The 26,116-nt window shown below is 43.9% G+C and overlaps 1 protein-coding gene across 3 annotated transcripts; it reads left to right on the plus strand.

Annotated features, from left to right (window-relative positions):
• On the plus strand, nt 1–25,206 carry LOC140515316 (uncharacterized). Of its 3 annotated transcripts, none has more exons than XM_072625985.1 (6): nt 1–177; nt 3,586–3,717; nt 17,825–17,956; nt 19,944–20,075; nt 22,308–22,892; nt 24,845–25,206. In XM_072625985.1, the coding sequence occupies exons 1-6, from the start codon at nt 163–165 to the stop codon at nt 24,971–24,973; spliced, it is 1,125 nt and encodes a 374-aa protein (XP_072482086.1). In that variant the 5' UTR covers nt 1–162; the 3' UTR covers nt 24,974–25,206. The 3 variants fall into 3 exon arrangements, with proteins under 3 accessions (XP_072482086.1, XP_072482084.1, XP_072482087.1); XM_072625983.1 differs by lacking the exons at nt 17,825–17,956; nt 19,944–20,075; nt 22,308–22,892; nt 24,845–25,206 and adding exons at nt 4,683–5,267; nt 9,776–9,907; nt 11,583–12,158; nt 14,562–14,920; XM_072625986.1 differs by lacking the exons at nt 1–177; nt 3,586–3,717 and adding an exon at nt 17,003–17,250.
• Nucleotides 25,207–26,116: the final 910 nt, after the last annotated feature.

Genomic DNA, 26,116 nt, shown 5'->3' on the forward strand with positions numbered 1-26,116 from the left:
GCATTCATGGAGGCAAAAGGCTTTGGGCAACACAGCTCTCCTCAGGCTGCTGGCTAAGTCCATCAAACCCTCAGCCAGGATCTCCCTCTAGTCAACCCAATTGGCAAGAGAGTCTTGGGATCACTCTCTCACGTTTCTTACACACCTGCGTGTCTGAAAGTGATGGCAGCCAAAGAGGTGAGTTGAAGTCAGGACCCTTGTCTGTGCCTGTGTTCTGGAGTGTACCATGCGGGGTTCTTTGGTTAGACGACCCTAATAATTCAGCTAGGCTGAATGAATGGAGGCCATTTGGAGTGTCTTATTCTTTTTGAATTCTTTTATCTAAAAGTGTTTGCCTCACCTTTTGGTCAGAGTGGTTACAAAGAGGGCTACTAATCAGTAGGGATAGCATGGTCTTCAGGAACTTTGAACTGGATTCTCTTTTGAAAATCTCTCATTGGCCTCCCCTGAGCTAACAAAGCAAACATGGGAGGTTCTTCTCCTTTTTCTTGTGGTCTGGGATGGGTCAAATGGTGGGGAGAATCTTATGGGTGTGTGTGTTATGTGTGTGTGTGTGTGTGTGTGTGTGTGTGTGTGTGTGTGCGCAGGACATTTCAGCAAGGCCCCAGAACATTAAGAGGGTGCCAGTTAATCCCTGGCCTGATTTTCCTTGCTCTTTAAGCCCACTCTTATTTTCTCCCTCCTTCCTCCAACTTCACTTTAGATAAAGGAGGTGAAAGAGCAAAGAGGAGATCCAATGTCACCTTTGCACTTGGGGACAAAGAGGGCCATGTGGCCTCCTAGGTCCTTGGGGGGGACTTCTGGAATGAGGAGTAGTTTGACCCACTTTGTTTTATGTCTCATTATCATTTCATTCATTTAATTGGAAAAAGAATAATCAAATTCACACAAATATTTTAGTTACATAAAAGAAATTATGATTATATAATCCTACTACATATATAACTATATAATTATATCAAATTATACATTTATATATAATTGTACAGATTTATATTTTATATACTTGATATATATTTATATAATTCTTATGTCATTTTGATTGATTAAAAAATGGACATAAATAAGTAATTTTAAGTAATTATTAAACCAGGGCGAATAAATTAATTTTGATCATTAATTTATTCAATTATTATGAATGCATTAGTTCATTAATATTGATTTTTTTCTTTTATTAATTAATTTTAAACACTAAACATTTAAAATTTCAATATCAGTATAAAATATGTATTTTATTATAAATTATTTGATTCAAAAGATCTGTGAAGTTTCGATTGTACCAGAGGGCCACACTTGAGGATATAGAGGGCCATGTGGCCTTCTAGGGCTTTACCTGGAACCTCTTGAGTGAGTTGAATTTTTACCCAACTTTTGATGTTATTTACCATTATTTTGCTAATATAATTTTTAAAATTATTTCTCCAATTAATATAAATATTTGATGAATTGATCAAACTTTTGATGATTTACTTCTACATTTGGATATTCTATGTATCATACATAAAAATGGTTCTTTACAATATGTATTATTGTATGTTCATGTTTATGTATAACATATGTTACCCCATAATTAATATATAATTTTGAATAATTATTAAATTAAGATCAATAAATAATATTGATCATAAAATGCCAGGGTACATAAATTAATTTTTATTGTAATTTTATCATCATTATAAGTCATAGACAATAAAATACATAATTTTACACAGGAGGGAAATTGAGTGCTGGGAAGGAGAAGGGACCCGGCCCAGATTCCACAGGTCAGCATCAGAAGCAGGATTGGAAGCAGGGTCTTGTGATTACCAGCCTGTGTCCTTTCATTTTCACTTCTCTGTCTTCAAGTGAAAGGCATCACAGAGAGGAGGAGATGTTCTGAATTTTATTTTTTGTCCTAAACCTATGCTTCCAAGTATACAGATATGAAATATAAGGTACAGTGCATTTTACAAAGGAAGCACTTTGGAATGAAATGAACAAATCTCCAAATTAGAAACATTTACGCTCCACAGGGAGCCAGGTGATTTCTTCTCCAGAATACTTAGGGCTACAAGCTCCACCGTATTTGTATGAAGAGGTCTCTCTGCACTCACCTGCTTCCCTCTCCTCATTTGGTCACATAATAAAAGCAAAACACAACAAACCAAGATTGTTGTCTATTACCTCTATCTGCCAAAACCTCCCCCTGCCATAGAGAGCCATCTCTTCTAACAAAGTTTTAACAAGAATTCAGTAGAACTATGTCTCGTACCCATGATCCTCCTCTGCAGAGAAGTGAGGAGAGGCCCCTTGTGGGCATTATCACTTCTCTGAATTCTGGTTTAACTTTCTTACTGATCTTTCCACTTACCTTCTACTGGTCACAAAGTGTGTGTGTGTGTGTGTGTGTGTGTGTGTGTGTGTGTGTGTGTGTGTGTCTGTGTGTGTGTGTATGTGTGTGTGTGTGTGTCTCTGTGTCTCTGTGTCTGTGTGTCTGTGTGTTTGTGGTTTTCCTCTGTTGACCTCCCCAAGGCCAAGGCCTTTAACTTTTGGCCACATTCTTTTGACTATTTCTTCCCAAACTCGTCCATTGGCCTTCAAATCCCCTTCTGCTTCAGCCCTTTCTATCCCCTTTGTCCTTCTAGGTGAGCCTTGGCCCCTTTAAGAGCAAACTCCTTCCTAGAATCTTGGCTCAGTGGGCTACCCTTCCCCCACTACTGGCCACTTCCATTACTACAGTCCATGGTGTCATCAGGGACCCTCCACTTCAGGACCTTTTCTGATGAAGCTAACCCTCGAGTGGTGGGATTCCTGGAGGCAAAAGGCTTTGGGCAACACAGCTCTGCTCAGGCTGCTGGCTAAGTCCATCCATCCCTAACTCAGGATCTCCCTGTACTCAACCCGTTGGGCAAGAGATTCTTGTGATCAGTCACTCAGGTTTCTCAGACACCTCCCTATCTGACAGTGATGGCAACCAAAGAGGTGAGGGGAAGTCGAGACCCTTGGCTGTGCCTGTGTTCTGGAGGATACCTGGGGGGTTCTTTGGCTGGGCTGCCCTAATAATTCACCTGGCCTGAAGGAATGGGGGCCATCTGGAGTGTCTTATTCTTTTCAGATTCTTTTATCTAAAGTAAGTGCCTTTTATCTAAAAGTAAGTGTTTTCCTCCCCTTTTGGTTAGAGTGGGTAGAAAGAGGGCTACTAATCAGAAGGGACAGCTTGTTCTTAAGGAACCTTGAAGTGGACATACTTTAAAAATCTGCTATAGGCCTCCCCTGAGCTACCAAAGCACATGAAGGAGATTCTTCTCCTTTTAATCATGGTCTGGGATGCGTCAAATAAGGGGGAGTTCTGGGAGAATCTAAAGGGTGTTTGGGTGTTTGGGTGTGTGTGAAGGGTGTGTATGTGTGTGTGTGTATCTGTTTGAAGGGTGTGTGTGTGTGTGTATGTGTGTGTGTGAAGGGTATGTGTGTGAGTGTGTGTGTGTGTGAAGGTCATTTCCACAAGGCCCCGTAACTATAAGAAGGTGCAAGTTAATTCTTGACCTGATTTTTCTTGCTCCTTAACTCCACTCTAATTTTCTCCCCTTTGCCCCAATACCACTTTAGATAAAGGAGGGGAAAGCACAAAGAGAACATCCAATGTCATTTTTCTATCGTTCTGAACCACGGGAAGAAAATCTATTAAGGGATGAAGGCTTTCATGAAACAGCAAGGAAGGATTCACTGGAAAGGGAACAGGTATTATTATAAAAGAAGGGAGACAGGCCCTGAGGGAAGATTTCTGGGCTCCAGGGTTCAGGTAAACTCACAGATCTCTCTCTCTCCACGGAAGCTATTGTGAAACTTCTCTTCTCCTTCCAAGACTCCCAAGCCTCCTAACCCTCCCAGGCCTCCCCCCATTCTCTCTCCCTCAGCAGAGGACACCCTCTCTGACTTGGCTGAGAAAATCAAGGTCAGTTGAGATGAGCCTCCTTCTCTTTTTCCCTCATTTCGCATTCCCTGCCATCACCTCCTCACTTCCACCAAGATTTCCTCCTTTCCCCTAGTCCAGGGATGGAAAACTTATGGCCTGGAGGCCATTGTGGCCTTGAAGGTCCATGGGTGGGGTCCTTTGACTGAGTCGAAGTTTTAAAGTATTTATTTTATTATTCATCATTATTTCATGAATTTCTGCAAGAAGATTTTCTCAATGTCCCCAAGTGCCACTGCCCTTCCTCCTAAACTGCCTTGGATTTCACTGCCTATAATGACGTAATACGTTTACATTTGCTGACTGTCGTTGATGCTATGTATTCTTAGACATATTCTTCGCGGCTTATTAGAATGGAAACTCTTTCAAAGTAGGGAGTATTTAATTCTTTGAACTTTGTATCTCTAAGGCCAGGTCCAGCGTAGGTGTGTAATAAATGCTTGGTGACTCCCTGACAACATTTGGAAGGGACCTTAGGGGGCACTGGGACTAATGCTCTCATTTGACAGTTGAGGAAACTGAGACCCATAGAGGTTGAGTTACTCAAGGGTTACAAAGATGAGTCCAGAAAAAAAGTTCTGCCCAAACTTAGGTAGTGCCAAGTACCCAGTGAGCACACAGTGATGACTGGGCCCAACAATGCCCTCTGGTCTGAGACTTTTCTGGAAGCTGAATGCAATAGATCCAAAGACAATCAATGAAGAATTCTGACCTCATTTCATCTTTCTTCCAGGGAATCACCAAAGTCTTGAGCTCTGAGGAAATACACAGATCTCTTGAGTTTTTCTTGTTCCTATTGAGCTCTGCAGCTTCTGAATATCCCACCTGGAAAGGTTCAGAAGACCTATATGGCAGATCCTTGTGTGATCACTCAAGTCCTAGTGAATTGAGTGCATTTCTTGGTTGTTTCCCTCCTTTTCAATCCTGTGAGGACTCCTCTGACATCCCCGTACCACAGATATCCATCAATAAAGGGGAAACATCCAGAACAACTGGCTGTGGCAGGTATATTCAGAACAAAGAAACATCAGGCCAAGGTATCATCATAAAAAGTCCACTTCCAACTCTACACAAAGGAAGCACCATAAGTGAACGTGAGCTAGACATGCCATTGAAAGACATCAAACCATCTGAGTTGGCCACAACAGAGGAAAATTTCAGAGAAAACCTAGAACATATGCTTCAACTTGAAATTCAAGAAATGGATTTGAACATCCAGCAAGGAACCTGGAGGAATATGATATGGCACCATCCAAAGTCTGCAAAGGAGAGATTCTGGAGAAACAAAATAGAATTAGAAAAGCCACATGAAATACAGGTCAGCAAGTTAAATTCAAAGGGTAAAGCAAAGACCTGGTAGAACTCATTGTCCTTGGATAGTATGAGCCATTGGTGTGGAATGGGGCACACAAAGGGTGTGAGGAATATACAGGATGTTGTCCATGTGGGGCAAGGAGCACATGGAGGTCTGGGAAACTTGTGTGTCATGGGACAATTGGAGGGTAAGGGGAAAAGGAAGGGTGTGGGACATGTGTGGCACTTGAGTGGTATAGGCTACTTGGAGGGAGTGGGGCACATGTATAATGTAGGATACTTGGAGTTTGGGGAAGTGTATATATTTATATATCTATATATATATATAGGGTGTGCGAGATATATGTATGCATATACACAAAAGCATATACAACATACATGTTGTACATAAATATGCATATACTTATACACAAATACACATATGCACACTTATATACACACACATACACTCCTACATGCACATCTACATATGCATATACAATATACCTACATATACACACATAATCATGTGCATATACATGGATATGCATGCCAATACATATACAAACATACACATACACACATGCATAAACATACACGGATACATATATACACATAAAGTATGGAGCCCTTGTATGACAGGAGATAATTACAGGGTGTGGGGCCCACGTGTGCCATGGGAGATTGGAGGTTGTTGGATACATATGAGGCATGGGGCATTTCTTCTCATGAGTACCCTGGAGGATGTGGGACCCACTTAGCATACGAAGTACATGTGTTACTTGGAAAACATACAGGGTATGGGGCTTTCATGCGACAGGACTCATTTACAGTGTGTGGGACACATGTAGAATGAGGGCAACTTCTGTGGCATAAGGTACCTGTAGGTCAGAGGAAACATAGTGACTGGGAGAGGGGGCCTTTACCAGGGCAGGAATTACACAGAACATACAGGGCACATACAGGGCAACAGTGTGGTGAAAGGCACCTGGTGTAGTCACAGTATGTAGGATTTCAGATATTTGAGTGGCATGGGGCACCTGGAGAGCACAGGACAGCCATCAGGTGTCACATTACTGTATGGCATGGGGCATCTGTAGGGTAAAGGACACACATAGGATTTATGATTCTTGTATAGCATGGGGCATTTCAAGGATGTGGAGCATTACTGTGTGGCATGGGCCACCTGAAGGATATAGGTCACACCAAGAGTGAAGGATATCTGTGTGGCATGGGGGAGATGAAGGTTATAGGGTACACATAAGGTGCAGGGTGATTGTGTGGCATGGCACCTGTGCAGGGTATAGGGCACACTTAGAGTGTAGGGTAATTGTGTGACATGGGAGACCTGGACGGTATAGGGCACGCAAAGGTTGGAGGATTCTTGTTTATATTGGGGCACATAGGAGGTGTAGCATTATTGTGTGGCATAGGCCACCTGGAGATTTGAGGACAAACACAGAGTGAAGGATTCTTGTGGAGCATGGGGCACCTGGAGAATACAGGGCACGCATAGAGTATAAGGTTATTGTGTGGCATGAGGTATCTTGAGGATTTGGGACACACATAAGATGTAGCATTATTGTGTGGAAAGGGGCACCTGAATGGGAAAGGGCACACACAGGATTTAGGATTCTTGTGTGGCATGTGGCACCTAGGGAAGGAGAGGTTCACATAAGATGTATGGTTACTATGTGCCATGGGGCAGCTGGAGAGTATAAGGGACACACAATTCGTGATGCCTGGGATTACAGGATTTGGGGCACAGAAAATGTAGCACTATTGTGTGGCACTGAGCACCTGGAAGGTATAGGGCACACATAGAATTTAGGACACCTGTGTGGCACAGGATACCTAGAAGATGTGGGACATAAATAGGGTGGAGGGTTCTTGTGTGACATGGGGAATCCAGAAGATGTAAAAAACAGCCAGTGTAAGGTTTTCCTGTGGTATAGGGCACCTAGAGTTTTGGGCACATATATGGGTGTGGATCCATATAGGGTGTGGGTCTCGTTCATAGGAGTCATTTGGCTTTAAGATTTGGGTTTCATGCAAGTGGAACTTGTGCAGTATTGGTGTCACCTGGGCTACCTGGAGCGTGTAAGCCACATACAGAGTGGCTTACAAGGGCTAACTTGTATGGGGCTCGTGTAGTGAATTTAGTACTTAGAGGACATGGAGTCTGTTGAGGATCTAGAGCACTTGGAAGGCTTACAGTGTGCATGAGGGATCATACAAGAATGAAGGGGAATGTAGGGCATAACGTTCTTATTTGGGGCAATGTCCTTGCAGAGCTGTGAGGGGAGGCCAAGCTGGAGCAGACAGTCCCCCAGCAGAACAGTCTGCTTGGGCTGGAAATGAGTACTTGGTGGCTTCCCTCATTCAGTTATAGCTTTCTCTTGGTGCTTTCCCATCTCCAGTGGACCCTCACCCTCCTTTCTCCTATTTGTAGTTGATGCTCCTACCTGATTTTGGAAACCCCAGAAGGGAACCTTCCTGTAATTATCCCTCAGAGAGCCAGAACACATCTTTTGGCAATCCACCCTCATGGTTATCTAGTTTTCGCCACCTCCTGTAATGGATCCAACCAACCTTTTCAAGGGGCAAAGGGGAGCCCCTGTAGTTTTGGGAAGACCAGAAATAAAGAATGCCCAGATCTCAGGGCTCCCAACTGGAAAAGTGTTTGTCCTGGAAGCCATTCACTTCAGTTTAAGAGTCTCCTTAAAAACACAACATGTCAGCTGCAAGGGCTTCTGCCTCAATGGGGAGTTCCTGATGGTTTTTACCCCAGTAAACCCTTACCACGTCAGCAGTGTATTTGACTGTCCTGTTTGGGTCTGAAGACAGTCAGTGGTGTTCACTCACCTCTGTCACTCAGGACTATGGATTTTCAGCCAGAAGGGACCTTACGACTTGGTGACCTCTAAGGTCCCTTCCAGCTCCAAATCAGTGAGCCTCTGTGTGACCATAGGGAAGTTGCTTTGTGTCCCAGCCTTATTCTTCCCCATCACCAAAGTGGTATTTCTCCATTTTGGAAGGGTTCTAGTGACATCATGGGGTGATCTACTGCCTTGCATATGAATTGGCTTTAAGGGAGGCAGTTACCAGCCTCTTCCAAAGTCATCTATGGCATCCAGGGCAGAAGTAAAGATAAAGGCAATAGCCTGGGGTGTAGTGGACGAAGTTGGCATCATCCATGTCAGATCAAAGTTCTAAGTACTCCAGAGAGTGTGCTTCTGCTGCTTTCATGGCCACTGGAATACAGTGCTCCCATCTGCCCATTCTGCTAAGGAAGTCTTCACTTGCTTAGGGTAAACATGGCCACTAACTCACTGACCACTTTGAGGCTTGTCAGTTGGGGTTTTACCACGGTGTGGCTTCTGCACATGCTACACCTTCTTGGAGTCCCTAGGGAGAGTTGATTGGGTGCCAGGTAGAAGGCACCCTCCCCTCCACCAGAAGTCTTAATCCGCTCTGACACCCCATACACGGTGTTCTCCACTGAGAAAATCCCAAGTGGGATCATAAAGAGTCAGACACAACTGGAAATACCTCAACACATTACACAGAAAACAACAGCCAATGTAGTAGGCAAGCATCACTATTACCTTTGTCCTCAAACACAACATGGCACGCCAATGAACACGAAAAAAATCTTCAAATACTACAGGGCCCCGTTTCTCATGCACCAAGGGGCTCAGAGGATGCCCCTTCTTTATCCACCTCACCATACTCAGCCTCACTCTCTACCTGGTTCTGCCCAGGCTCCTCCCATTCATAAGATCACCTATTAAACTAAAGGTTCCCTTATAGTGAATAATTCAGCTAGGAAAGAGAGATTGATCTTAGTAGTTCCAAAAACCCCAGTCTCTCCTTTTGAAGGAAGGAGAAGGGATAGGGGAGGGGAAGGGGAGGAGGAGGGATGGGGAGCCTGAGGCTTGAGGCACTATGTCACCCTCCAGGTCCTCAAGTGCAGCCCTCTGACTGAATCCAAACTTCACAGAGCAAATGCCTTTCATGAAAGGATTGGTTCTCTAGAACTTGGATCCAAAGGGCCACACATGAGAACCTAGAACGCCACAGGTTTCCTACCCCTGCTCTAGTGCCTAACCCAGGAAGCAGGCCTGGATTGTGGGCATTTGCTTCTGTATAAAGCAATTCTATTCTCAACTCCTGTCCCTTGATCCTTCTGGTACTGTACCAAAGGGCAAACTCTGAGAATGGAGAGAGGGTTACAGGAGGCTTTGGCCTGGCCCAAATGCTATAAAAGAAACACAGGTCCCCCAAAAATTCTGGGAGGACTGACAGTATCAAGATCATGTTTTCACACTTCCCAGGAATCCCTAAGTGAAGAAATACTACCACAACACCTTACTGATCTTTCCACTTACCTAGTCCTGGTCATGACCTGTGTGCGTGTAGGTCACTTAAGGCCCCATAACACTAAGAAGGTGCCAGTTACTTCCTGACCTGATTTTTCTTGCTCTTTAAGCCCACTCTCCTTTTCTCCCTGTTCCCCCAACCCCACCTTAGATAAAGAAGGGGAAAGCACAAAGAAAAGATCCAGTATCACTTTTCCACCGTTTTGAACCACGAGAAGAAAATCTATCAAGGGACGAAGGCTTCTATGAAACAGCAAAGAAAGATTCACTGGAAAGGAAACAGGTATTATTATAAAGGAAGTGAGACAGTCCCTGAGGGAAGATTTCTGGGCTCCAGGGTTCAGGTAAAATCAGCTATTGTGAACCTTCTCTTCCCCTCCCAAGATTCCCAAGCCTCACAGGCCTCCCCCCATTCTCTCTCCCTCAGCAGACGACACCCGCTCTCTCTTGGGTGAGACAATCAAGGCCAGTGGAGATGAGCCTCCTTCTCTTTTTTCCCCCATTTCACATTCCCTGCCATCACCTCCTCACCTCCCCCATGATTTCCTCCTTTCCCCTAGTCCAGGGTTGGAGAACTTAGGGCCTGGAGGCCATTGTGGCCTTCTAGGTCCCTGGGTGGGGTCCTGTCACTGAATCCAAGTTTTAAAGTACTTATTTTATTATTCATCATTATTTAATGAATTTTGTTTTAAAATTAATTATTAAATTAATATAGATGTTTAAGTAATTAATAAAAATATTGATTAAATAATTTTTATAATTACATTACATATTCATATTATTTATATATAATTCATATATTTTTATATACATATTCATGTGCATTTATAAGATTAACATATAATTGAGAATAAGTATTAAATCAACATAAAAATAATTTGTATTTATTTTTCAACCAGTGAAAATACATTAATTTTATTCATTTAATTACTTAATTATTTTAAGGAGATTTCTTCTACAAAGTTTGGATTCTCTCACAGGACCTCACTTGAGGACCTAGATGGCCACATGTGTCCTCGAGCCCACACGTTCCTCAGGCCTGGGTTAGGCACTTGTCACCTGAAGCAGCTTTCTAACTGATCTCCTTGCTTCAAGTCTCTTCCCTCTCTAGTCCATTTTTCATACTCTTGTCAAAGTGCTTTTCCTACATGACCCAGTCACTCTAACAAACAACTCCTCTGGCTACTTGTTAGCCCTTGGATAAAATATGGCATCCTCTACTTAGCCTATGAAACCCACACAACCTGGCCCAAAGTTATCTTTGCAGCCTCACTGGACCTCGGTCCCCCTCCCTCACTCTGTAATAATAAAGTGGTCTTCCCAGTGTTCTTCATACAGGACTCTCTATTCATTATCTAAAAGGCCCCTCCTTCCATCTTCCTCAAACAGTCTCCTCCTTTAAGAGACAGCTCAGGAATCACCTTCTGCAAGAAGATTTTCTCAATGCCCCCAAGTGCCACTGCCCTTCCTCCTAAACTGCCTTGGATTTCACTGCCTATAATGACGTAATACGTTCACATTTGCTGACTGTTGTTGATGCTGTGTATTCTTAGACATATTGTTCGCTGCTTATTGGAAAGGAAACTCTTTCAAAGTAGGAATTATTTAATTCTTTGAACTTTGTATCTCTAAGGCCAGGTCCAGCGTAGGTGTGTAATAAATGCTTGGTTACTCCCTGACATACAGCTGGAAGGGACCTTAGAGGGCACTGGGACTAATGCTCTCATTAGACAGTTGAGGAAACTGAGACCCATAGAGGTTGAGTTACTCAAGGGTTACAAAGATGAGTCCGGAAAAAAAGTTCTGCCCAAACTTAGGTAGTGCCAAGTACCCAGTGAGCACACAGTGATGACTGGGCCCAACAATGCCCTCTGGTCTGAGACTTTTCTGGAAGCTGAATGCAATAGATCCAAAGACAATCAATGAAGAATTCTGACCTCATTTCATCTTTCTTCCAGGGAATCACCAAAGTCTTGAGCTCTGAGGAAATTCACAGATCTCTTCAGTTTTTCTTGTTCCTATTGAGCTCTGCAGCTTCTGAATATCCCACCTGGAAAGACCTATATGGCAGATCCTTCTGTGATGACTCAAGTCCTAGTGAATTGAGTGCATCTCTTGGTTATGTCCATCCTTTTCAATCCTGTGAGGACTGCTCTGACATCCCCGTACAACAGATATCCATCAGTAATGGGGAAACATCCAGAACAACTGGCTGTGGCAGGTATATTCAGAACAAAGAAACATCAGGCCAAGGTATCATCATAAAAAGTCCACTTCCAACTCTACACAAAGGAAGCACTGTAAGTGAACGTGAGCTAGACATGCCATTGAAAGACATCAAACAATCTGAGCTAGCCACAACAGAGGAAAATTTCAGAGAAAAACTAGAGCATGTGATCGAACTTGAAATTCAAGAAATGAGTTTAAACATCCAGCAAGGAACCTCCAGGAATATGAGCTGGCGCCATACAAAATCTTCAATGGAGCGATTCTGGAGAAACAAAATAGAATTAGAAAAGCCACATGAAATACAGGTCAGCAAGCTAAATGCAAAGGGTAAAGCAAAGACCTGGTAGAACTCATTGTCCTTGGATAGTGTGAGCCATTTGTGTGGAATGGGGCACACAGAGGGGGTGAGGCATACATAGGATGTTGTCCATGTGGGGCATGGAGGACATATAGGTCTGGGAGACTTGTGTTTCATGGGACAATTGGAGGGTAAGGGGACAAGGAAGGGTGTGGGACATGTGTGGCACTTGAGTGGTATAGGCTACTGGGAGGGAGTGGGGCACATATATAACCTAGGATACTTGGAGGTTGGGAGAATATATATATATGGGGCGTGGGAGATATATGTACGCATGTACACAAACAAATGCATATACACACATACATGTTGTAGATAAATATGCACATACTTACATACATCCAAACAAATACACGCATGTACACACATATATAACACAGACTCTCCCACATGCACACCTTTGTATGCATATAGAATATACCTACATATACACACACAAACACGTGCATATACATGTATATGCATGCCAATACATATAAAAACATACACGGATACAAATATACACATAAAGTATGGAGCCCTTGTATGACAGGAGATAAGTACAGGGTGTGGGGCCCATATGTGACATGGGACACTTGGAGGTTGTTGGATACATATGAGGCATGGGGTATTTATTCTCATGAGTAGCCTGGAGGATGTGGGATCCACTTAGCATACGAAGTAAATGTGTTCCTTGGACAACATACAGCGTATGGGGCTTTCAGGTGACAGGCCTCATTTACAGTGTGTATGACACATACAGAATGAGGGCAGTTTCTGTGGGATGTGGTACCTGGAGGTCAGAGGAAACATAGTGACTGGGGGCGGGATCCCTTACCAGGGCAAGAATTACACAGAACATATAGGGCACATAGAGAGTGCAGGGAAACATTGTGGTGAAAGGTACATGGAGTAGTCACAGTATGTAGGATTTGGGATATTTGTGTGACATGAGGCACCTGGAGAGCATAGGACACACATCAGGTGTCACATTTTTGTACGGCATGGGGCATCAGTAGGGTAAAGGACACGTAGGATTTATGATTCTTGCACAGCATGGGGCATTTCAAGGATGTGGAGCGTTACTGTGTGGCATGGGGCACCTGAAGGATATAGGCCACACCTAGAGTGCAGAATACCTGTGTGGCATGGGGCACATGAAGGTTATAGGGCACACATAAGGTGTAGGGTGATTGTATGGCATGGGGCATGTGGAGGGTATAGGACACACTTAGAGTGTAGGGTAATTGTGTGGCATGGGAGACCTGGAGTGTATAGGGCACACATAGGTTGGAGGATTCTTGTCTGTATTGGGACACACATGAGGTGCAGTATTATTGTGTGGCACAGCTTACCTGGAGATTTTAGGTCAAACACATAGGGAAGGATTCTTGTGGAGAATCGGGCACCTGGAGGATACAGGGTACACATAGACTATAAGGTTATTGTGTGGCATGAGGCATCTTGAGGATGTGGGACACACATAAGATGTAGCATTATTGTGTGGCAAGGGGCACCTGAATGGGAAAGGACACACACAGGATTTAGGTTTCTTGTGTGGCATATGGCACCTAGGGAAGGAGAGGTTCACATAAGGTGTATGGTTATTATGTGCCATGGGGCAGCTGGAGGGTGTAAGGTACACAGAGAGTGTAGGACTCTTGTGATGCATGGCATTTCAGGATTTGAGGCACACAGACTGTGGAATTATTGTGTGGCACTGAGCACCTGGAGGGTACAGGGCACACATAGAGTGTAGGATACCTGTGTGGCATGGGACACCTAGAGGATGTCGGACATACATAGGGTGGAGGGTTCTTGTGTGACATGGGGCATTCAGAAGTTGTAGGACAGATCAAGTGTAAGGATTTTCTGTGGTATAGGGCACCTAGAGTTTTGGGTACATATATGGGTGTGGATCTATATAGGGTGTGGGGCTCGTTTGTAGGATTCATTTGGCTTTAAGATTTCTGCTTCGTACAAGTGGAACTTGTGCAGCATTGGTGTCACCTGGGCTACCTAGAGCGTGTAAGCCACATAGAGAGTGTGGACCACTCATGTGATTTGGGGAGCTAAATTGAGTACTTGGAGGACATGGAGTCTATTGAGTATCTAGAGTACTTCGAAGGCTGACAGCCTGCATGAGGGATCATACAAGAATGAAGGGGGAAGTAGGGCATAACATTCTTATTTGGGGCAATATCCTTGAAGAGCTGTGAGGGGAGGCCAAGCTGGAGCAAACAGTCCTCTAGCAGAGCAGTCTGCGTGCACTAGAAATGAGTACTTTGTGGCTTCCCTCATTCAGTTATAGCTTTCTCTTGGTGCTTACCCATCTCCAGCGGACACTCACCCTCCTTTCTCCTATTTGCAGTGGATGCTCCTACCTCATCTTGAAGACCCTAGAAGGGAACCGTCCTGTAGTTGTCCCTCAGAGAGCCAATGCACATCCTTTGGCAATCCACCCTCATGGTCATCTAGTTTTCACCACCAACTGCAATGGATCCAACCAACCTTTTCAAGGGGCAAAGGGGAGCCCCTGTAGTTTTGGAAAGACCAGAAGTAAAGAATGCCCAGATCTCAGAGCTTCCACCTGGAGAAGTCGATGTCCTCGAAGCCATTCAGTCCCCTTTGACACTCTCCTTGAACACAGCAAGTAAACGACAAGGGCTTCTGCCTTAAGTGGTAGTGTCTGATGCTTTTTACCTCAATAAACACTTACCATGTCAACAATGTATTTGGCTGTATTATTTGGGTCTCAAGGAAGTCAATCGTGTTCACTCACCTCTGTCGCTCAGGATTGTGGATTTTGAGACAGAAGTGACCTTAAGACTTGGTGACCTCTAAGGTCCCTTCCAGCTCCAAATCTGTGAGCCTCTATGTGACCATAGGGAAGTTGCCTTCTCGCTGGGCCTCATTTTTCCCCATCAGCAAAGTGGTGTTTCTGCATTTTGGAAGGGGACCAGTGACATCATGGTCTACTGACTTGTGGATGAATTCGATTTAAGGGAGGCAGTTACCAGCTTCTTCTACAGTCATCTGTGGCATCCAGGGCAGGAGCAAAGACAAAGGCAATAGCCCGAGGTGCTGTGGATGACCTTGTCATCTTCCATGTCAGAACAAAGTTCTAAGCACTCCACAGCTGACTTCATGGCCACTGAAATACATTGTTCCCGTGTGCCCAGTCTGCTAGGGAAGTCTTCACTTGATTGGGGAAGACAGGGTCCCTGACTCACTGACCAGTCTGAGCCCTGTTAGTTGTGGTTTTACCAGGATGTGGCTTCTGCACATGCTGCACCTTCTTGGAGTCCCTGGGGAGAGTTGATTGGGTGGCAGGTAGAAGGCAGCCCCCCCACCAGAAGTCTTAGTCCTCTCTGACTCCCCATACATTTTGTGCTCCACCGAGAAAATCCCAAACGGGATCACAAAGAGTCACACACAACTGGAAATGCCTCAACAACATTATGTGTAACATAAGGTTATACTGAATGACCTTTAAGGACCCTATGAGCTCTAAATCAGTGAGTCTAGAATAATTTCACAGGCAAAGGGCAGTCGTGAGGACCTTCCTTCAAGACACCAAGAAGTGTAAAGTTCATTTTTTAGAATCATTGTGCCAGGGAATATCTGATGATCTCATTTGGCCCCAGACCCATACTTTTCCTGCGCATTACATGCAAAACAATAGCCAGTGTGGTAGGCAAACATCACTATTACCTTTATCCTCAAACACAACATGGCACGCCAGTGAACACGAAAATATCTTCAAATACTACAGGGCCCCGGTTCTCATGGACCAAGGGGCTCAGAGGATGCCCCTTCTTTACCCACCTCACCATGCTCAGCCTCACTCTCTACCTGGTTCTGCCCAGGCTCCTCCCATTCATAAGACCACCTATTAAACTAAAGGTTCCCTTATAGTGAATAATTCAGCTAGGAAACAGAGATTGATCTTAGCCGTTCCAAAAACCCCAGTCTCTCCTTTTGAAGGAAGGAGATGGGACAGGGCAGGGGAAGGGGAGGAGGAGGGATGGGGAGCCTGAGGCTTGAGGCACTATGTCACCCTCCAGGTCCTCAAGTGCAGCCTTCTGACTGAATCCAAACTTCACAGAACAAATGCCTTTCATGAAAGGATTTGTTCTCTAGAACTTGGATTCAAAGGGCCACACATGAGGACCTAGAAGGCCACAGGTTTCCTATCCCTGCTCTAGTGCCTAACCCAGGAAGCAGGCCTGGATTTTAGGCATTTGCTTCTGTATAAAGCAATTCTCTTCTCAACTCCTGTCCCTTGATCCTTCTGGTACTATACCAAAGGGCAAACTCTGAGAATGGAGAGAGGGTTACAGGAGGCTTTGGCCTGGCCCAAATGCTATAAAACAAACACAGGTCCCCCAAAAATTATGGGAGGACTGACAGTATCAAGATCATGTTTTCACACTTCCCAGGAATCCCTAAGTGAAGAAATACTACCACAACCCCTTACTGATCTTTCCACTTACCTTGTCCTGGTCATGACCTGTGTGTGTGTGTGTGTGTGTGTGTGTGTGTGTGTGTGTGTGTGTGTGTGTGTGTATGCATGCATGTGTGTATGGTTGTCTTCTTTTGATCTCCCCAGGACAAGGACTTGAACCTTTCGCCACATTTTTTTGTCTATTGCTTCCCAAACACGTCCATTTGCCTGAAAATCCTCTTCTGCTTCAGTCCTTTCCATCCCCTTTCTCCTTCTAGGTGAGCCTTGCCCCTTTAAGAGCAACCTCCTTCCTAGAATCTTCGCTCAGTGGGCTGCCCCAACCCCCTACTGGACACTTCCATTGGTGCAGTCCATTGTGTCATCAGGGACCCTCCACTTCTGGACTTTTTATGGTGAAGCTAACATTGGAATGGTGGGATTCCTGCAGGCAACAGGCTTGAGGCAACACAGCTCTGCTCAGGCTGCTGCCTGAGTCTATCACTCCCTCACTCACGATCTCCCTCTAATCAACCCAGTTGGCAAGAGATTCTTGTGATCACTCACTCAGGTTTCTCAGACACCTCCCTACCTGTCACGGATGGCAGCCAAAGAGGTGAGATGAAGTTGGGACACTTGGCTGTGCCTGTGTTCTGGAGGGTACCCTGGGGGGTTCTTTGGCTGGGCTACCCTAATAATTCACCTGGCCTGAATGAATGGGGGCCATTGGGAGTGTCTTATTCTTTTCAGATTCTTTTATCTAAAAGTAAGTGTTTTCCTCCCCTTTTGGTTAGAGTGGGTAGAAAGAGGGCTACTTATCAGTAGGGATACCTTGGTCTTAAGGAACCTCCACCTGAACTTTCTTTTGAAATTTGTCATTGGCCTCCCATGAGCTACCAAAGCAAATATGGGAGATTCTTCCCCTTTTAGTCATGGTCTGGGATGGTTCAAATGGAGGAGAGTTGTGGGAGAATCTTAAGGGTGTGTGTGTGTGTTTGTGTGTGTGTGTGTGTGTGTGTGTGTGTGTCTGTGGCTATATCTCTGTGTCTGTGTGTCTGTGTGTTTGTGTGTGCAAGACATTTCAGCAATGACCCAGAACAATAAGAGGGTGCCAGTTAATCCCTGACCTGATTTTTCTTGCTCTTTAAGCCCACCCTTATTTTCTCCCCCTTCCTCCAACCTCACTTTAGATAAAGGAGGTGAAAGCACAAAGAAAAGATCCAGTATCACTTTTCCATCATTCTGAACCACGGGAAGAAAATCTATCAAGGGATGAAGGCTTTCATGAAACAGCAAGGAAGGATTCACTGGAAAGGGAACAGGTATTATTTTAAAGGAACTGAGACAGGCCCTGAGGGAAGATTTCTGGGCTCCAGGGTTCAGGTAAAATCAGAGATCTCTCTCTCCATGGAAGCTGTTGTGAACCTTCCCTTCCGTCCCAAGACTCCCAAGCCTCCCAGGCCTCCCCCTCTTCCCTCTCCCTCAACAGAGGACACCCTCTCTGACTTGGCTGAGAAAATCGAGGCCAGTAGAGATGAGTTTTCTTCTCTTTCTTCTTCATTTTGCATACCCTGAATTCACTTCTCTACCTCCACCATGCTTGCCTCCTGTCTCTCAGTCCAGGGGTGGGGAACCTGTGTCCTGGAGGCCATGTGGCATTCTAGGTCCATGGATGGGGACTTTTGACTGAGTCCAAGTTTTACCTCATTTATTTTATTACTCATTATAATGTCATTAATATAATTGTAAAATTAATTATGAAATTAATATAAATATGTTAATTAATCAGTATACTCTTCATTATATTATTAAATATATTTCTCTTAGGGATTAGATATTATATTGAGCTTCTAATGATTGAATTAACATATTTATGTGAAGAGGCCTCTCTGCACTCACCTGCTTCCCTCTCCTCAGTTGGTCACATAGTGTAGACGTTTTATAAACAATACAAAACACAACAAACCAAGATTGTTATCTGTTACCTCTATTTCCCAATCCCTCTCCCTACCATAGAGAGCCATCTGTTCTAACACTGTTTTAACAAGAATTCGGTAGGATTTTGTCACTTACCCATGATCCTCTGCAGAGAAGTGAGGAGAGGCGTCCTCTGGACATCATCACTTCTCTGAATTGTGGTTCAGCTGTCTTACTGATCTTTCCACTTACCTTGTCCTGGTCATGATGTCTGTGTGTGTGTGTCTGTGTGTGTGTGTGTGTGTGTGTGTGTGTGTGTGTATGTGTGCATGCATGTGTGTATGGTTGTCCTCTTTTGATCGCCCCAGGACAAGGTCTTGAACCTTTTGCCACATTTTTTGTCTATTTCTTCCCAAACACGTCCATTTGCCTGAAAATCCTCTTCTGCTTCAGTCCTTTCTATCCCCTTTCTCCTTCTAGGTGAGCCTTGTCCCTTTAAGAGCAAACTCCTTCCTAGAATCTTGGCTCAGTGAGCTGCCCCATCCCCCTACTGGCCAATTCCATTGGTGCAGTCCATTGTGTCATCAGGGACCCTCCACTCCAGGACATTTTATGATGAAGCTAACATTGGAATAGTGGGATTCCTGCAGGCAACAGGCTTGAGGCAACACAGCTCTGCTCAGGCTGCTGCCTGAGTCCATCAGTCCCTCACTCACGATCTCCCTCTAATCAACCCAGTTGGCAAGAGATTCTTGTGATCACTCACTCAGGTTTCTCAGACACCTCCCTACCTGTCAGGGATGGCAGCCAAAGAGGTGGGAAGAAGTTGGGACCCTTGGCTGTGCCTGAGTTCTGGAGGGTACCCTGGGGGGTTCTTTGGCGGGGCTATCCTAATGATTCACCTGGCCTGAATGAATGAGGGCCATTTGGAGTGTCTTATTCTTTTCAGATTATTTTATCTAAAAGTAAGTGTTTTCCTCCCCTTTTGGTTAGAGTGGGTAGAAAGAGGGCTACTTATCAGAAGGGATAGCTTGGTCTTAAGGAACCTCCAACGGAGCTTTCTTTTGAAATCTGCCATTGGCCTGCCCTGAGCTACCAAAGCAAATATGGGAGATTCTTCTCCTTTTAGTCATGTTCTAGGATGGGTCAAATGGAGGGGAGTTGTGCGAGAATCTTAAGGGTGTGTGTGTGTGTGTGTGTGTGTGTGTGTGTGTGTGTGTGTGTGTGTGTGTGTGTGTGTGTGTGTGTGTGTGTGTGTGTGTGTCTGTTTGTGTGTGTGTGAAGGTCATTTAAGGCCCTATAATAAGAAGGTGCCAGTTATTTCCTCACCTGATTTTTCTTCCTCTTTAAGCCCACTCTAATTTCCTCCCCCTTCCTCCAACCCCACTTTAGATAAAGGAGGTGAAAGCACAAAGAAAACATCCAGTATCACTTTTCCATCGTTCTGAACCACGGGAAGAAAATCTATCAAGGGATGAAGGCTTTCATGAAACAGCGAAGAAGGATTCACTGGAAAGGGAACAGGTATTATTATAAAGGAAGTGAGATAGGCCCTGAGGGAAGATTTCTGGGCTCCAGGGGTCAGGTAAACTCACAGATCTCTCTCTCCAGGGAAGCTACTGTGAAACTTCTCTTCTCCTTCCAAGACTCCCAAGCCTCCCAGGCCTCGCCCTGTTCCCTCTCCCTCAGCAGAAGATACCCTCTCTGACTTGGGTGAGACAATCAAGGCCAGTGGAGATGAGTTTCCTTCCATTTTTCCCTTCATTTCACATACCACGAAATCACCTCTCCAACTCCACCATGGTCTCCCCCTTTCCCCTAGTCCAGGGATGGGGAACCTATGACATGGAGGCGACATGTGGCCTTCTTGGTTCTTGGGTCTGGCCCGTTGACTGAGTCCAAGTTTTACAGAATTCATTTCTTTACTTATCATTATTTCATTAATTTAATTTTAAAATTAATTATCAAATCAATATTAATATTTTAATAACTTTATATAAATTTTGATCATATATATTTTTATAACATATAGACAATTAATTTGTATTACATGCATTTATAGGATTAATGTATGATTTAGACTAATTATCAATAGAATATAAATAAATTATTTTAATTTAATGTTAAACCAGTGTCAATAAATTAATTTTATTCATTGAATTATTGTATATAAATCCATTAATTAATTTATGTTCTCATTTTATTTCATTTGAAATATTAACAGTTAAATTTTAATTACTAATATATCAATATTTATTTTATTTCTAATTATTCTATTATAGATGTTTTTCTGTGAAGTCTGGATTCCTCAAAAGGCCTGCACTTGAGGATCTGGAAGGCTAAATACGACCATCTAGATGCTTGGGTGGGGCCTTTTGGCTATGTCCACGTTGTATAGAAATTATTTTAATACTTAATATTTCACTATTCTGTTTATAAAATTATCAAATTTGTATAAATATTTCAGTTAATTAATATAAATTCTGTTTACACAATTATATATTATTATGTTACATAATAATGTGATGTATGCAGTTATATTTAAAATTTATATATTTCAATGAATAATTTGCATGTAATTTATATTCACAGAATTAGTAGCATACTTTATTTACCTACTCAATTAATATAAACAAAAATTTTTAGTTAATTATTGAATTTATGTAAATACATTGATTTTAATCCTTGAATTGTTGAATGAATATGGAAACCTGAATTAACGTTATTTATTTTTGTGTTTTCTTTTAAATATTTAGTCTTTAAAATAGAAATATTATTTAAAAATTTCTTTTTTATTATTTTATTGACGTGATATCTTCTGTGAAGTGTGGATTCTCTCAATTGGCCTCACTTGAGGACCTAGATGGTCACATGTGCCTAGACACCACAGGTTCCTCAGTCCTGGGTTAGGCCCTTGTCACCTCAAGCAGCCTTCTCATTGGTCTCCTTGCTTCAAGTCTCTCCCCTCTCTAGTCCATTTTTCATACTGTTGTCAGAGTGCTTTTCTCACATGCAGATCTGACCCTTGCACTCTAACAAGCACCTCCTGTGACTACTTGTGGCTCCTTGGATAAAACACTGCATCCTCCATCTAGCCTTTAAAGGCCACGCACCCTGGCCCAAAGTTATCTTTTCAGCCTCACTGGACCTCAGGCCTCTTCCCTCACTCTGTGATCATGAACTGATCTTCTCAGTGTTCTTCATACAAGACTCCCCATCCATTATCTAAAAGGCCACTCCTTCCACCTGCCTCATAGAATCTCTCCTTTTAAGAGCTACCTCAGGGACCACCATCTGCAAGAAGACTTTCTGAATGCCCCCCGAATGCCACTGACCTTGCACCTAAACTACCTTGGATTTAACTGCTCATAATTATGTTAAGACCTTTACGTTTACTGACTTTGTCGTCTTTACTGTGTATACTTCTACATATTCTTCATCCAGCGTAGGTGTATAATAAATGCTTAGTAACTCCCTCACATAGTTGGAAGGGACCTTAGAGGGCATTGGGAGTAATGCCCTCATTTTACAGTTGAGGAAACTGAGACCCACAGAGGATGAGTTACTCAGGGTTATACAGATGAGTACTGAAAAAAAGCTCCGCACAAACTTAGGTAGTGCCAAGTACCCAGTGAGCACACGGTGATGACTGAGCCCAAGAATGCCCTCCGCTCTGAGAATTTTCTGGAGGGTGAATGCAATAGATCCTAAGACAATCAATGGAAACATTCTCACCTCATTTCATCTTTCTTCCAGGAAATCACCAAAGTCTTGAGCTCTGAGGAAAGCCACAGGTCTCTTGAAGTTTTCTCCTTACTATTCAACTCTGCATCTTCTAAATGTCCCACCTGCAAAGGTTCAGAAGACCTACATGGCAGATCCTTCTGTGATGACTCAAGTCCTAGTGAATTGAGTGCATCTCTTGGTTATGTCCCTCCTTTCCAATCCTGTGAGGACTCCTCTGACATCCCAGTACAACAGATATCCCTCAATAATGAGGAAACATCCAGAACAACTGACAGTGGCAGGTATATTCAGAACAAAGAAACATCAGGCCAAGGTATCATCATAAAAAGTCCACTTCCAACTCCACACAATGTCAGCCCTGTTAGTGAACGTCACCTAGACGTGCCATTCAAAGGCGTCAGACCATCTGAACTGGCCACAGTGGAGGAAGATTTTCAAGAAAACCTAGAGGATATCCTTGAACCCGGAATTCAAGAGATGGGTTTGAACATCCAACAAGGGACCTGGAGAAATAGAAAATGCCACCATCCAAAGTCTTCAAAAGAGCAGTTTTGCAGAAATATAATAGAATTCGAAAAGCCATGTGAAATAAGGGTCAGTAAGTTAAATTTGAAGGGTAAAAGATCGGGTAGAACTCATTGCACTTGGATAGTGTGAGCCACTTGTGTGAAATGGGGCACACAGAGGGTGTACGCAGAGGGTGTGAGGCATATACAGGATGTTGTCCATGTGGGGCATGGACCACATATAGGTCTGGGAAACTTGTGTGTCCTGAGGCAATTGGAGGGTAAGGGGAACAGGAAGGATGTGGCACATGTGTGGCACTTGTGTGGTATGGGCTACGTAGAGGTTATGGGGCACATATATAACCTAGGATACTTGGAGGCTGAGTGAATACATTGGGTGTTGGAGGTATATGCATGTAATATGTGTGCATACACACACACAAACATATGCATGCACACAAACATGTGGGATGGAAACGAACATATGCCTGTACATATACTTATATACATACAGATATACACATAGATACACACATACCTACATACATGCATGCACATCTGTATACACATACATGTACGTGTATATATGCAAAATATCTAAACATTCACAATATACATATACATGTATGCACATGCAGATACATGTACAAACACACATGTATACGTACACACATGCACAAATACCTATATGCATATATAGTATGGAGCACTTTTATGACAGGAGATATATACAGGGTGTGTGGCCCATGGCACATGGGACACCTGGAGGTTGTAGGGTACATATAAGGTGTAAGACACTTATTTTCATAGGGTACCTGGAGAGTGTGTTTCCCACTTAGCATACGAAATAAATGTGTGGCTTGGGGAACATCCAGGATGTGGGGTTTTTGTGTGACAGGACTCACCTACAGTGTGTAGGACACATACAGAATGAGGGGGACTTCTGTGTCATGTAGTACCTGGAGGACAAAAGGAACATAGGGGCTAGGGGAGGGGGCCCATAACAGGAAAAGAATTATAAAGAACATATAGGGCATATAAAGAGTGCAGGGCAGCATTGTAGTGAAAGGCACTTGGAGCAGTCAGGGCACATAGGATTTGGGACATTTGTGTGGCATGGGGCACCTGGAGAGTATAGGGTACACAGCAGGTGTCACATTATTCTGTGACATAGGGTATCTGTAGGGTGAAGGGTTCACATAGGATTTGTGATTCTTGTGTGACATGGAGTATTTCAAAGTTGTGGGAGACACATGTAGTGTAGCATTAGCGTGTGGCATGGGGCACAGGAAGGATATAGGGCACACCCCATGTGTGACATGGGGTATAGGGCATACATAGAATGTGGGACACTTGTGTGGCATAAGGTATCTGAACGACATCGGGCACACTTAAGGTGCAGGGTTATTGTGTGGCATGGGACACCTGGAGGGTATTGGGCACAAATACGATATAGGGTTTTGGTGTGTCGTGGGGCACATGGATGATAAAGGGCACACAAAAGGTATAGGACACCTGTGTGGCATGGGGCACCTGGAGGGTATAGCGCACACATAGAGTGTAGGGTTATTGTGTAGCATGGGGCTCGTTTGTAAAGGTCATTCAGTTTTAAGATTTGTGTTTCATGCAAGTGAAACTTGTGCAGCATTCCTGTCACCTAGGCTACCTGGAACGTGTAAACCACATACAGAGTATGAATCATGCATGGGATTTGGGGAGCTCACTTCTATGGGGCATGTGTAGTGAATGTAGTACCTGGAGGACATGGAGCCTTTTGAGGATGTAGAGCACTTGGAAAGCTTACAAGTTGCGTGAGGGATGATTAAGAACGAAGGGGGAAATATGCCACAACGTTCTTATTTGGGGCAATGCCCTTGCAGAGCTGGGAGGGGAGGCCCAGCTGGAGCAGACAGTCCTCCAGCAAAGCAGTCTGCTTGGGATGGAAATGTGTACTTTGTGGCTTCCCTTATTCACTTATAGCTTTCTCTTGGTGCTTTCCCTTCACTTGCTGACCCTCACCCTCCTTTCTCCTATTTGCAGTTGATGATCCTACCTAATTTTCGTGAACTCACAACAGAACCTTCCTGTAATTATCCCTCAGAGAGCCAATCCACATCCTTTGGCAATCCATCCTCACGGTCATCTAGTGTTCACTGCCTCTTGCTATGAATCCAACAAACCTTTTCAAGGGGCAAAGTGAAGCCCCTGCAAAGATGCGAAGACCAGAAACCAAGAGTGCCCAGATCTCAGGGCTCCCAACTGTGCAGGTGGTTGCCCTGGAAGCCATTCGATTAAGTTTGAAACTATCCTTGAACACAGCAAGTTACCTGCAAGGGCTTCTGCCTTGATGGGTAGTGTCTGATGTTTTTTACCAAATAAACACTTACCATGTCAACAATGTATTTGGCTGTCCTCTTTGGGTCTGAAGGCAGTCAGTGGTGTTCACTCAGCTCTGTCACTCAGGACTATGGATTTTGAGCCAGAACTGACCTTAAGACTTGGTGACCTCTAAGGTCCCTTCTAGTTCCAAATCTCTGAGCCTGTATATGACCATAGGGAAGTTGCTTTGTGTCTGGGCCTCATTTTTCCCCATCTACAAAATGTTGTTTCTCCATTTTGGAAGGGGAACAGTGACATTATGGGGTGCACTATTGACCTGTGGATGAATTGGATTTAAGAGAGGTAGTTACCAGCCTCTTCTAATGTCATCTATGGCATCCAGGGCAGGAGAAAAGATAAAGCCAGCCACCCAGGGTGCAGTGCATGACCTTGACATCTTCCATGTCAGATCAGAGTTCTAAGCACTCCACAGAGTGGGTTTCAGCTGCCTTCATGGCCACTGGAATAAATTCTTCCCATCTGCCCAGTCTGCTAGGGAAGTCTTCACTTGATAGGAGAAGACATGGCCCCTAACTCACTGACGAGCTTGAGGCCTGTCAGTTGTGCTTTTACCAGGGTGTGGCTTCTGCACATGCTACTGCTTCTTGGAGTCCCGGGGGAGAGTGGATTGGGTGGCAGGTGGAAGGCAGAGCCCCCACTAGAAGTCTTAGTCTTCCCTGACGCCCCATACACTGCATTCTCCACCAAGAAAATCCCAAATGGGGTTACAAAGAGTTAGACACAACTGGAAATGACTCCACAAAATTAGATGTACCATAAGGTTATACTGAATGACCTTTAAGGACCCTTTGAGCTCTAAATCCATGAGTCTAGGATAATTTAACTGCCTAGGGTAGTAGTGAGCACATTCAAGACGCCAGGAAGTTGAATGTTAATTTGTAAGAGTCCCGACTTAATCTCACCACTTTGGCT

Source organism: Notamacropus eugenii, chromosome X (assembly GCF_028372415.1).
Source record: "Notamacropus eugenii isolate mMacEug1 chromosome X, mMacEug1.pri_v2, whole genome shotgun sequence".
Classification (NCBI taxonomy): domain Eukaryota; kingdom Metazoa; phylum Chordata; class Mammalia; order Diprotodontia; family Macropodidae; genus Notamacropus; species Notamacropus eugenii.

Bases quoted from the DNA above. Each gene is read 5' to 3' on its own strand.
- LOC140515316 (XM_072625983.1), top strand. The intron at 3,718-4,682 runs GTATTATTATAA...TCTTTCTTCCAG, and splicing joins ATTCACTGGAAAGGGAACAG to GGAATCACCAAAGTCTTGAG. The intron at 12,159-14,561 runs GTCAGCAAGCTA...TCCTATTTGCAG, and splicing joins AAAAGCCACATGAAATACAG to TGGATGCTCCTACCTCATCT.